This window comes from Pinus tabuliformis, chromosome J (assembly GCF_031772625.1).
Source record: "Pinus tabuliformis cultivar Carrire ecotype Pingquan chromosome J, CPIR1, whole genome shotgun sequence".
Lineage (NCBI taxonomy): Eukaryota > Viridiplantae > Streptophyta > Pinopsida > Pinales > Pinaceae > Pinus > Pinus tabuliformis.
The window spans coordinates 392,947,439-392,960,824 of record NC_142295.1 but is presented as its reverse complement, the minus strand read 5'-3'; the positions used below and the strand labels follow the sequence as shown (position 1 = coordinate 392,960,824).

Here is a 13,386-nt window from a genome sequence, read left to right as displayed (position 1 = left end):
CCTCTGCGGAACCTAATCTGAAGACCTATTCTTTCCCACCATGTTTTGCAAGTCCATCGCTTCATGTTGATTTTGGGTAGCATCGGATGTGCTCTAGCTCCAAAATTTTGTGGAGGGGCTAGATTACATGATATCTCCAAGACCCAGAAATCGTTTGAAGAAATTCCACCTGGATTGTGAGTTATTAAACATTATAATATTTTTAATGGGGTTTTGTTAAGTAGGAGATGATAAACCAGTGACTGCAGTAAGGTTTCTATTTGTATAGATTCAAAAATTTTCACATGGTATCAGAGCATTGCAGATCATAGGATACTGAAGCCATCAGCCAGGAGATCCAACAAATCTGTTGCAGAGAGGCAGTTGTCCTAAGTGACAACGTTGTTCCAAAGCCAAAGTCACAGAGGGAGAGTGACGCAATGCAGAAGAGGTGACGCAGAGGCTCACACATTGCTTGCATCAGCATTCCGAGCCAGGTGAGGGTGACGCAGTAGCTAGGAGGAGCCCATGCAGTAACTGTGTCAGCTATCTAGACTAGCGCAGAAGCAGAGAGGGACAGATCAAGCTCACGCAAAGCCACATCATCTTTCTGAGCAAGTAAGGAGTGATGCAGTCGCCAGGAGGAGTTGATCTACCTCACACAATGACTACACAGAGCCTGAAGAGCTCAGGTTCTTCAGTTGTTGGGGCAATAGGAGCAGTGCAGATTCGATCTGTGGTGCTGGTGGGACGTTGTTGTTGTTGTTGCAGAACAGTGTCTGTGGAGACGAACCCGAGGTAGAGGGAGTCACTGCCTTAACAGATTTCTTGCCAAAGAAATCTAGATCCAGGTTGCTGAGCAACAGCAAAGGAGGTTCGGAGAGGGGTGCTTCGACATTATTTGGCAGAAGGATTTCCGTGAAGGAAATCAAGACTCAGAGGAGTCTAGAGGCAACCTGTTCCTTAAAGGATTTCTAGCGCCAAAGAAATCCAGATCCAAGTTTTGCTGGGCATCAGCGAAAGAGGGAGAAGAGAATTTGTTCAACACTCATTAGAGCAGAGATGGCAATTAATGGACTGAGGGATCAGGACAGACTGAATGGAGAATCCAACTTTGTCATCTGGAAGACCATCATCCTGGCAGTCTTGGACAAGAATCGCATCAAGGATTATACCTTGAAGGTGGTTGTTGTTCCGTTCGATGATGATCCTCTCAAGAAATACGAGGAGGCTCAAGCAAAGGTGAACTGCATGATCTTGGACAGGGTCAAGGATCATGTGGTCCCACATATTGCTGAAAAGGAAACAGCAAGGGAAATGTGGGAGGCCTTGACCACCTTGTATGAGGGAACTTCCGTCCAACGAAAGATATTGCTTGAGAACCAATTAAGACACTATTAGATGCAAAAGGGAGAAGAAATCGACCCCTTCCTTCTCAGGTTGCAAGGGATTCGAGACCAGTTGACTTCTGTGGGGTCTACACCAGATCATGAGTTCATGGTCAGGACTACCTTGAAAGCAATCACTGAAGACTAGGAGACCTTTGTCCAGAGCATCTTGGGCAGGGCTTCTCTCTCGAGTTGGGAGGAGATTTGGGCAGGTCTTCGACAGGAAGAGATCAGGTGATTAACCAAGGCAGGAAGTAGCGGCAAAGGAGTCAAAGTCAAGAAGAAGGAAGAGGAGAATGCAACTCTCGCATCAGCAAGACAGCAAGGGCAACAGAAGAGGAAAACGAAAGACATAACCTAAATCAGATGCTTCAAATGTGGGGAACTGGGACATTTCGCCACTCAGTTCCCTCAGAAGAAGGGCAAGGAAGAGAAGCCTGACTTTAAGGCTGCTCCAACAAAAGCTGACAAAGAGGACGATGATGAGGATTGCGCCATGAGTGCTCATGCACCTCTAGAGAAGAGGTGGGGCGACATTGAGCTGTAGTCGAGAGGACTACACTAGGGCAGGATCCTTGAGGTGCCCAAACTCTTGGATGTTGATTTGGGGTAGCATTGAATTTGCTCTAGCCATGAAAATTGGTGGAGAGGCTAAGGCACATGAGATCTCCAATACCCAGAAAGGGTTTGGGCAGATTCTAAACAGTTTGAGAGATATTAAAATAATTAATATTTTTAATGGAGTCCCTAAATCTAAACTTAGGGAAAATAAAATGTTAATGTGAATTAATATAAAATTGTGTTAGAATGGTCCAAAAGTCATGGATCAAGCCATATCTAATCTTAGCCATTGATTAGGGACTTAATCTCGGTCGTTGATTTGTCAACGAGAAAAGTATAAGAGGAGGCTTGAGGGTCACTTGGAGAACACACCAAGAGATCAAGATTTCAACTTTCTGGGGCTGGGTTTGCTCAGAAAGTTTAGAGAGTGACTAAAGTTGCAGCTGAGGGGCAGTGAATACAGAAGCAGAGAGGCAGAGATAGCACCGGGAGGATCAGCGCAGTAGCCGAAGAGAGGGACGCAGAAGCAGCCAAGGGTTCACACAGAGCCAGCCAGGGCTCACGCAAAGCCAGCCAGGGGCTGCGCAATGCCTCAGAGGGCCAGCGTGGGTGACGTAGAGGACCAAAGGGAAAGCAAGAGAAACAAAAGAAAAAGGACCTCTCCAAGGTCAAATGCTTCCACTGTGGGGAGCTAGGTCATTATGCGACCCAGTGTCCAAGGAAGAAGAGTAAGGTGGAGGCCTCCGAGACCAAGGCAGCGCCAGCAAGGGCAGAGAAGGAAGTGGAGACAGACGATGACTGTGCCATGAGTGCACACACGCCACTTGAGCGAGAATGGGGAGACATCGCGTTGTAGTTAGACAGACTACAAGCGATGAGGGGCAGGATTGTCGAGGTACCCAGCCTCTTGGATTAGACCATGCTACGAGAGCCCCGAAGAGGAGTAGCAGGATTGGCGGATGTGGGTAGAGACAGATGCGGATGAAGCGACAGAGAGAGCTACAGTGCAAAATTCCCAGGACAGCGCGAGGCTAGCAGGTTGCAACAATGCGAGAGGCACGGGAGTGTTGCACCAGTGCAGGATGGCACAAGGAGGTGTGCAATGGTGAGAGATGCAGGGAGCTGTTGCAGCAGCGCAAAGGTCAGAGAGGGAGCACTTGTCAGCAGCAGAGGGAGCTTCAGCATCATGAGTACTCTAGCCTGACAGAGAAGTCAAAGTTGGGAGATCAGTTACTTACTTCTCAGTAACTGAGTTGCAGTGCAGCAGTTAGTAGTGGTAGTGTTATGGGCAGCGTGATGAGAGGAGATGCAGTGCAGACGCAGCAGTGGCAGTGGCAGTGCCATGGGCAGCAGCACAGATGCAGAGGGAGCTGTCGTACAGATGCAGCAATGGCAGAGCTATGGGCAATACAGGATGCAGCAGTGTAGAGGATGATGGGTAGCAAGCCTAGCATCAACACAGGGACCGATGCCAAATAATCAAGGTGATACTCAGTAAGGAGTATTGCTAGAGCACAGTCCTCGCTCAGAGGGAGTGTTGATTTGGGGTAACATCGGATGTGCTCTAGCCACGAAATTTGGTGGAGAGGTTAGAGCACATGAGATCTCCAATAACCAGAAAGAGTTTGGGCAGATTCTAAACAGTTAGGGAGATATTAAAATAATTAATATTTTTAATGGAGTCCCTAAGTCTAAACTTAGGGAAATTAAAATATTAATGTGAATTAATATAAAATTGTGTTAGAATGGTCCAAAAGACATGGATCAAGCCAGATCTAATCTTAGCTGTCGATTAGGGAGTTAATCTTGACCATTGATTTGTCAACGAGAAAAGTATAAGTGGAGGCTTGAAGGTCACTTGAAGAATACACCAGAGTGATCAATCATTCTATTCTCTAGAGCGGGGTTTGCTAAGAGAGATAGAATCAGTGATCAGTTGCAGCGTGGGGCAGTGAGTACGAGGCAGAGAGGCAGGGACAATGCCAAGAGACCAGCGCAGAAGCAAAGAGAGGCAGAAGCAGAGCAAGAGGGAGCCACGCAGAAGCAGTAGAGACTGCGCAGAGCCAAAAGGGCCTGCATCATCCACGCAAACGCTGCAGGAGTGACGTAGAGAGCCAGAGAGGTTGCGCAGAGCCTCAGTGGGCTGACACAGAGGGTTTCAGGCTGACACAGAGGGTTTCACGCTGACGCAGAGGCCAGCAGGGCTGACGTTGAGCTTCAGATTGTGCTAGAGAGGGATTTTGTGGAGTAGGTTTTCTGAATACATGTTTCCAAAGAGAGGTATTGCTGCCAGATTTTTTATCTCTGTCGGGTTAGCCAGTTTGGCACCCAGTGTACTCAAAAAAGAGTTGCTTAATAATAAAACCCTCAGATAGCTGCACCGGTTTTCCCGCATTGGGTTTTTCCGGGGACATTAGCCCAAAAATAACAGTGTTATTTGTGTGTTTGTGTGTTTGTTTTTGTTTCCTTCGGTTGATGATCTGTAATGTGTTGAGAATGCACTTGTATTTATTTTCAGTATTTACATGGTAAATAACTTGTTAAGTAACAGAACAAGTAGGTAGCAATAAATCAGTAGAGTGCATGGAGGGTTTCTAACGTGTCAGAGTTAGAAATTCCAACAAGTGAGGCACTCCACTGGCTGTGTCCAGATTCAGTGTTCCCCTCTCGTTCTATAAAGAGAGAGAGAGAGAGAGGGTGCTTCACTATTCTTGTTAGATAGTTGAATGCTCGAGTAAGTGTGTTTACTTCAGATAAGTTAGTTGCAGATGTAAATTTATCTTTTCAATCTAATGGAGAGATATGTGATTGGTTTCTGCAATCAGTGTGTTGTTTTCATAGAGATTTAATCAGTTTCAGTTTCCTAGCTGTAGGTTACTGATTTTATAAGTGTAGTTCTGCTAGCCATGTGCTGAAAATTTAACACAGCTAGGCCAAAATTGTACTAGGATAGGCATTCTACTCTTGAGGTCTTTCCAGATTAAAAACAAAGTTTATTTCAAGGAGAATTCCCATAGTTTGTTATCTACTAGAAGATGCACGAGATTGACTCCATGGTATTGTGGCTCTTACACTATCTGAGCGACAAAGAAAATGATACATTGTGTAAACAGTTTCTTTCTTGTTAAAATGCATCCCAGTTACCATGTCACTTCTTGAAAGAGAACTCTCTGGGTAGGAGTTTTTGATAATCATCGATGATTAATGTTTTCTGCAGCAGCAAAGCCCATTTGCTAGTGAAACATAGTACATTTCAACAACTATGCTGTTTCTGTGGCTTGCTACTTGCACACTGCCATTCTGCTCTTGCCAAGGCTTTTGTTCTTGCTTCTGGATTATCTAAAAAATGTCTAATATTGAATAACTCTGCAACTTAACCACTAAATGAATAAAATGGAGAATACATACCTAACATTCCTACAATTTTATAAATATTTGCATGGTTTCATCAAATTCAATTTAGTATTTATGAATACAACAAAACACCAAGGACATTTTCTCTATGTAACCTCCCTGGTCCTTTAAAAAAAGGGATCCCACACTGAGAAAAGTCAAGGGGAGGGGAAGAGCTAGAAAGAGAGAGGAAGCACATCAGAAATACTGTCAAAACTTGCAATCTCCCCTGAAAAAGTGTTCTCAGTGTCACTTAAATGATCAAAAGTGGCTTCCAACAAGTTGATCCATAGAGAATACTGGTCATGACAAGGTCCAACAGCATTCAAATCCAAGATAGCAGCAAAAGTTCAAGAAACCAAAGTGAATATCACATCCAAAGGGACTTGGGAAATAATAATCTGCGGTGAACTTGCCTCTCTTTTCTAATAACAAACTCCTTTGTCGCTCCAGTTCATATTTGCGCTTCCATTCAGCAGCCTCTTCTTGTGCATGAGCTTTTCCCTCTGCCACTCGCCTCATAGCCTTTGCTACAGCTGCCAATTTAACAGAAAATATCTCAGAAAATATGCTTCATGAAATTCAAGCAACTACCAAACATAAGGTGCAAGAAAGAAAAATTATATACTGTAATTTTGCCAACGAGTGTGACAAAAAAAAGATCACAAAGTATGAATAACTAGAGAAAATCATTGGCATGTTGCAGATATTCCCAGGTCACCCAAGATCAGTCCATAACTGGTAAATGGTTCATATGGATATGTAGATTCTGGCATGTACTGGTTACACACCGTGAGTATTCTATATGTAAACAAACAGAAATGGACTCACAGCATCAACATAAAGACAAGATGAGCAAAATTAGCTAGTGTTCCACAGGAGTGCACTCCCCATGCTTCCCACACCCCCAAGACAAGGGGAAACATAGCAAAACATTTCACATTTTGCAAAACTCGGTGAAACATTTCACTATTGTGCATGATATGTTCCGCAAAATAGGGGGATTTTGGGGGCTTCCCTGCCGCACCTTCCCCCACCCCCTCCCACCTGCCACCCCAAAAACAGGACAATTGGGCATCCACCCATGATTGTTGTTTAGAAAAGCCCAAAAAATTCAAAAACAAAAACATAAAAAAATGTTAAAAAAACTACGCAAGCAAAGAATCCATTGCCTAATGATGAATTTAAATGTGATGAATTGTTATATTGGAAAATTTATTTATTTTTATAATTTTAGAGATGAGGTCCCTGGATGCCTTTGTTAGGGACCCCAGTGTTCCCTCCTTGCCCATCAATTTCTCTAAAGTTTTGGCATGTCTCCACATGTCCCCCATATGAATTTCCCTGCTACCATGTCTTGAAAACTTGGTGGAATGCTGCAGTTAGTAGCTTCTTCATGTCCTTACAAAATATAAAACAGCTCTGCTTAATGTCTACCATGCTGATGCACTATAGTGTTATTTGTCTCTTGTTTCCTACATGACTAAATCACCTCTTCTATGCCATTTAATCATTACAATTCTCAAAAGAGATTGTTTAATAAATACAACCTCTCAACCATAACTGATCACAAGCTAGCATGCCCATTAACTACGCCTCTTCTTCTAGTCTATTTGGTCAGCTTCTACTATTTTGCTTGGAGTTATTAACATATAGAAAAACTTTTCTTTCTAGAATGGGAAGATAAGAAACATATTACTAAATTTATTGAGTTATAATGTATTTTGAAATATTACATTTGTATTTTACTATTTAGTGTTTGCATTTTGCATATTTTATAAGCTATAAAGAGTTGCATAAATCTTATGTACTATGTTTTTCACGATATCCTATAGAGCCTATTAGGGTCTTTGGAGAAAGATAATAAATGTTTCATATAATTTTCTTACTATTTGTCAATTAGTTATTTCTACTAACCCATCGACCTGTTATTCACCCCAAAGTTTAGTGTCCACAAACCCATTGCTATTGCCAATAGTCAACAGACTTGTTTTGCTTGTATCGTCCAACTTTACTACTAGTTGATTGGGACAGCTCTAAGATCCTTGAAGTTGATCTAGCCCAAAAGCCAGATTAGCTTACAATTGGACAGAAATACCATTAACTTCCCCACTCAAGAATGTTGAGAAATCTAGGGCATTATATGGATTAGAATGTTAAGGTAGATTTGTCTTAGACTTTGACATTTTCTTGTGATTGTTCTTTTATTCTTATTAGTTCTATTAATTTATCATGTTCCATTCATCAAGACACATGCCAAACAATGAAGATCACAAGGGACACAAGATGCAGGCACTTAGCTAGGGCAAAACCCCTCCAAGGGGAAAACCTAGTGCAACTCTTCCACTAATAGATTCAAATCAAGATGAGACAATAGAAAACCCTTTAGACCAAGACAAAGACCTCCTCCAATCACCAAGTCAGCCCTTCCTTCCTATAGATGACCCCTGCCAAAGTCTCCAATTGTCAGCTTCTCGGTTGCAGCTTTAATCCAGAATTTTGGCCCCCAGCTACAGAATTTTAACCCCTAGCTACAGGATTTCGGACCTAAACTAGATTCAGAATTTCAGCCCCAACTACAGCCCAAAAACTTCGCACATGTGAGAGGGAGATTTCCCAAGAGCTCGATTTAGGTCTTCCCAGCTTCTTCCTCCTTCTGCAACTTCGCTCTTTTTTCTGCTCCTTTCTCTTGTAGATCGAACTTGTTGAGTGAGTGCTTAAACTATGTAATGTTCCAAATTGAAATTTACAGCTAATAACAGAAACATGAACTAGGCTATAGCAAATAAAATCACAATTAAGCATGCACCATCAAAAACACCAAGAAACTGGGCGAATAAGCTGAGCCATTTTATTAATTCTGGTATAAATGGGAGTACAATAATAAGGAACAAGTGCACCTGGGCTTGTGTAAGCAAGTTGAAGCAAACCCAAGGTGAGAAAGATGCTCCCAGGAGTAGAAATTTCGGCCCCCAAACTACCTCTGCGCTGCCCAGAAATTGTGCCATTGCTGCTATCTGAGAATGGTTCAAATCCCTTGTTGGAATGCTCGAATTGGCTTGAAATTGATGTTGTAGCTTCCTCTTAATTTTTCCCACAAGACCCAGAAAGGAATTGGTCCCAATCCTTCACACTGGAAAACCCCCAAACTAAAGCAATTTATCGACAGTTGCTTGCTGGAAAGAGACACTTGTTTGAGCCCGCTAGAGTGCTCAAAAAATTCAGCCAAATTAATCTTGGCCTCTCCTGAATAAACCCAGAAAAAACCCAAAAAGGGTTGGGCCTAGTTCTAACCTTCTGAAATTGACCCCAAATAATGTGAGCTCCTCCTCTAATTGGGTTTCACGCCACCTATATCCCTACTGCCAAAATGAGTTTCCCAAAAGCTGAGAATTATCCCCTAAAATCTCCCTTAAGCCTCCAAGAAAGTCTCAGCGCAAACCACCGAATAACCCACCAACAACTGAGTGGCTCCCCAAGGGACTGCGCAAGTCCAATGTAGGGACTATTGTTAAGATTCAACCAAATGAACAAAATTCTTGTTAAAATTCTATCAAATTAAATGCAATTGCATACCTGATTCTCCCATCTAGTGTCGGTCCACGTTGCTCCGAGTTTTCTGGTTACATTACCAAACCAACCGATTCCTCCCTGCCTATCTGGGATCAACCTCTGCGGTTCCCAGATCCAGAGGACTTCGAAATGGAAGTCCACTGGCCCCTGTGCCCAAAACTCCAAGAACAGCTCAAAATTTCCCAATTTTCAGTTCAAAATCGAGCCCCTGGCTCATCCCTCAAACAGATTCATTTTCTATCACGATTCTTTGTATTTCCTCCTCCCTGCACTATATTCCAAAGGTGAAGGCAATCCTCTGTTCCCAAAAACTGATTTTTCCCCCCTTTTCATGCTCCCCTTCCGTCTTTGTATATCATTCCTTGGCGGTCACTGCACCCTACCAGCGAACCCATCGCTCCCTTACATGGTGACACCTTCCCTCCTTTGTAACGTGTGACTCTATTCGTCCAAAGCTACAGGGATATTGACATGTGTATTAGGTTTACCTTTAGGATTTTTATTAGTTTTATATAAATGCCCTTAGTTTATAATATGTATTTTATTTTGATTTAATTTCACATTTTGATAATTTATTAGTATAATTTATTAATATTCTGGGATATATAAATATATAGCCATATTTATAAGTAACTTAAATTTTACATTTATTTCTTTATAACCATATTTACTGTATACTTTTAAATTTATATCATTGAAATTATTTAGGGTATTTTCTTCTTAATTAAGACACATTAAGCAATATGTTTGGTGATGGGTGAGGGTGTAACTTCTATCTAAAGCAGTGTCGTGATATTCAACATTTATAGTTAATTTAGAATATATATACTAGTGCAGTACATGCAATACATGCATATGTAGCTATCATATGCATGCTAATATTCTTGTGCTCTCTATATTAAAGATGGGTCATTACACCCAATAAGACTACCTTTGTGTGTGCACTGGAGAAAAATTTTCTTCCTAATGTCTAGCCACTGGTTCAGCCCAATAAACTCCACCAAAAGGGTAGAAAAAACCAAGATAATTATGTCCCCAATAGCTGGAACCAATACTGCTCTGAAGCTCCCTCTCCCAAGAAGTGCGTATTTCCCTTCTGCGTCTAGTCTACTCTCTGAACAGTTCGATTTCACCTATATAATACTTCCAGACCAGCTCACAAGTGAGGAAATATTTCCCCTAGGGTGGCACTCGAAGTCCACCGAAGTAGGATTTGAGATTTCCGAAATCCCCTCAGAAATCTCATGTGTTGAACAACACTCTGTTGACCCAGCTAAACAGCTTGAGCAAACAATGGTTCAAATATCAAATTAGCAAAAGATTCCAAAATGAGGCCCTCCACCTCTATTTATCTTGTTGCCCCCTCTATTCCTTCATGTGGCCCCCACAATTTGAGTTCCCTCTCCTCTTTCTCCCCACAAGTTCGAACTCTCCTAAGGGGGTACGAATTCTCTTTGGAGTGGCCCTCACATTCCACTTGCACTTTAATTTAATACCTTTTCTAATGTTTGGAAGCCTTCTTTTCCTAAAAAGCCAAGTGGGGTCCTCCTAATCCACCTTTCCTAAGTTGTAATGCCAAAATATCTCCCAATGGTCAAAATTGCAAAAATGGAATTTCTTCTTAACCATATTAATTAATTGGGGACATTACAGTCCTCCCCACCAAAAATTGCTTGCCCTCAAGCAATGTTTGAACAAGCACCCCCTCTATTAGCCGACCCAGATAGTCACTGCAAACAATACTGGGGTCCCAAATGTGCCATTGAGTCATCTCTGATATCTGCCCTGTCCTGCCAGGATCCCAAGCCATCTTGATCAGTGTGAGGCATCCCTTGCTCCACTCGTTGTCCAACTCATCATAGGCTCTCGATGCCCTCTGCATTCTGCCACTAACTAAAGCATCATGGTAGTATAAGATCCCGATCATCTCCTCTTGAAACTGCTCTATCGAAAAGTCCCTCTCGTGCACCTCAAGGGTGGACTCCTGAAGATGCAATCCAATCCTGGTGGGATTGAACCCTCGCCTACCCGAGCCTCCCCTAATCTCCTCCTATCAATCACCCTGCCACACCGGTGAAGTTCCCCACACCATCAATGAATCACTAAAACCAAATGGAAGATCTGGATGACCTTCCCCTGTAGAAACCAACTCACCTCTATGGGTAGCTAAACTTCTCAACCCTACTATACCAAAATCCTCTGTCCATCGCAGAAGGAACCTATATTACTGCCATTATGACGCCTCGATCATGCCCGACTGCTCAAATTGCTTGTACCAGACCCTCCTCTCCAGTAACACTCAACCACTATCAACGTTATGACCAACCTACCAGGGAAAATTTGCAATGCTCGAGTCCACCACTCCATGACTAGCCTCGATCCTGAGTGGCAACCTGTCTCACCATATGACGAAGGTCTCAACGACTCTCCATGTGTCAGCCTGGAAAAAAGTTGGATCACCCTCCATCGTAACCTTGCCCATCGATAAGTGGAGGGATCCTCTCACCAACTAGATCCCTGTGTTAGAGAATCTAGGGCAAAGTAGTGATGTGATGATTCTCCAAGACTTGATAATAATTTGTGAAGTCTTTTTACTTTTCTTAGTTAGCTTATACTTCTTCTTATTATTATTAGTGCATATGTGTATGCTTCATCAAACTGCTACCAAAAACAAAATAACAAGAACACAAATTTGGCTCTCTACTAGGGACAAACCCTCTCCACTCTTGAGAGGGAAACCCTTTGTAAGTTTTCTCTTATTGAAGTTTCTTATTTGAACAGCAGCCAAACCCTAGACCCTTGACTAGGATGTCCTCCAAGCATGAGTCAAATCCTTCCTCTTTTTGCACTGTCACTTCCGACACTTCTTTTGGCACTTTGTCTTCCAGCACTTTATCTTCTAGGTTAGGAAACCCTAGAATATTAGGGCTTCTCTTCTTCGCTATAAAGAGATCTTTCTTCACCTTTCTTTGGATACCTTGTGGACCTTAATACACAACTGAAGGAGGTTGCTTATGTTGTTACCCTAGTCAAACCCTTCCAGCACCTCGCACGTGTGATTGTTCCTAGCCCTAGAAATAGTGCTTTTCTTCTTCAGATTTTCCCTCCTTCCTTCGCTTGTGAGCCCACCTTCAACACTGGAGAAGGAGACTTTTGTTGACCTATTTGTTAGCCCAAACCATAAAGAAAATACCACTGCAACCTTGTTGTTGTTCTAGCCGCAGATCTGTCCTTGAATTCTTCGCACATGTGGTTGTCGCAGCTTCAGATTTCACCTTTTTCCCTTCGTTGTTTTATTTCCTTCCTACGCTACCCTTGTAGCCCTCTTTCTCAGCCCTTTTCTTCGTCTTACTTCTTCCTCCTTGCTTGCAGATTTCAGAGATATGATTGTGTCCAAATGAAGAGTGGAAAACCTCTATTTAAAGAGGTTTGTCCCTCCTCCTTGAAGCCAACATGACTGTCCCTAAAACCGACTTGCAGTTGCATTATATTTCAACATTTATTCATCTTTTTGATGCTTGTAGACTTCGTTGGTGCTAGGAGAGGATTTGACCATGCTTGGAGTTATTTCCTTGACCTTGTATGATGACTTACATGATGTAACATAGCCTTAAAGGGTCTTTTCATAATTACATTTTGACTTTTGACTCTCTAGAAGCACTTCAAAATGTGCCTAACCTATTTTCAATGAGCAAGAAACTCATTGACAAATAATACAAATATAATTTCTTTTTTCTTGAATAAGTACAAATATCAAGATTACAATTATGAAGACCGAACCTAGTTACATTTTCTCCAACACTCCCTCTTAACTAGGGAGGTATTCATACAACATTACAAGGTGTTTGGAAATTTTCAATCTTGAAGAATTCACATAAGAGAAACTGGATTAGCAATCCATCTGTTATAGCATCATATTCATCAGCATTGTCATAGTGCAAGGCCTTGACTAACAGCTCCATCTCTTTACGAGACCATGAGCCACAATGCTGGCGAGACCAATGATTTATAGACACCTTCATCATTGTCTCTCAAGGTACATACCCACTCGGGTGTTCTCGAGTATGACCTTTTAGGACTATTCTTATCTTGGGTTCCCAACCCTCAAGGAATATCGGTCCTCTTGCCTACCCTTGTCTTAGATGCCCTAAACATCCTCAAAGAGTATCGGATGCCAGATGATTACCTAATCCTCCCATTCTTTCTTCCCAAGTGAAGACAAGAATATTGTGTCTATCTTGTGTCTACATTTCCATTCATGGCCTTCATCTAGACTTACAGTTGTTAGTCCTGTATGACCCATGACATGGAAAACACAATAGTCACTCCTTTGTAATCAGGGGTGATTCAAAACTTCCTCTTGATCAGGGACTTGTCAGAGCTCCCTCTTAACTGGGGACTCTTTCCTTCATCAACAGCTTCTTCTTCATGGGTCCTTCAGTTGCATGATCTCCTTCCTTTCTTGATGTCATGAAGTCTTCAATCGAACTTC

General features: G+C 42.3%; 1 protein-coding gene across 1 annotated transcript in view; it reads right to left on the bottom strand.

Moving 5' to 3' along the window:
• LOC149227431 (putative NAD kinase 1) overlaps nt 1–13,386 on the bottom strand; it is a 105,018-nt gene that overhangs the window by 66,745 nt on the left and 24,887 nt on the right. Inside the window, exon 3 of the mRNA XM_089380502.1 lies at nt 5,738–5,857. Coding sequence (XP_089236628.1) covers nt 5,738–5,857 — 120 coding nt within the window. The remainder of the gene's footprint in view (nt 1–5,737; nt 5,858–13,386) is intronic.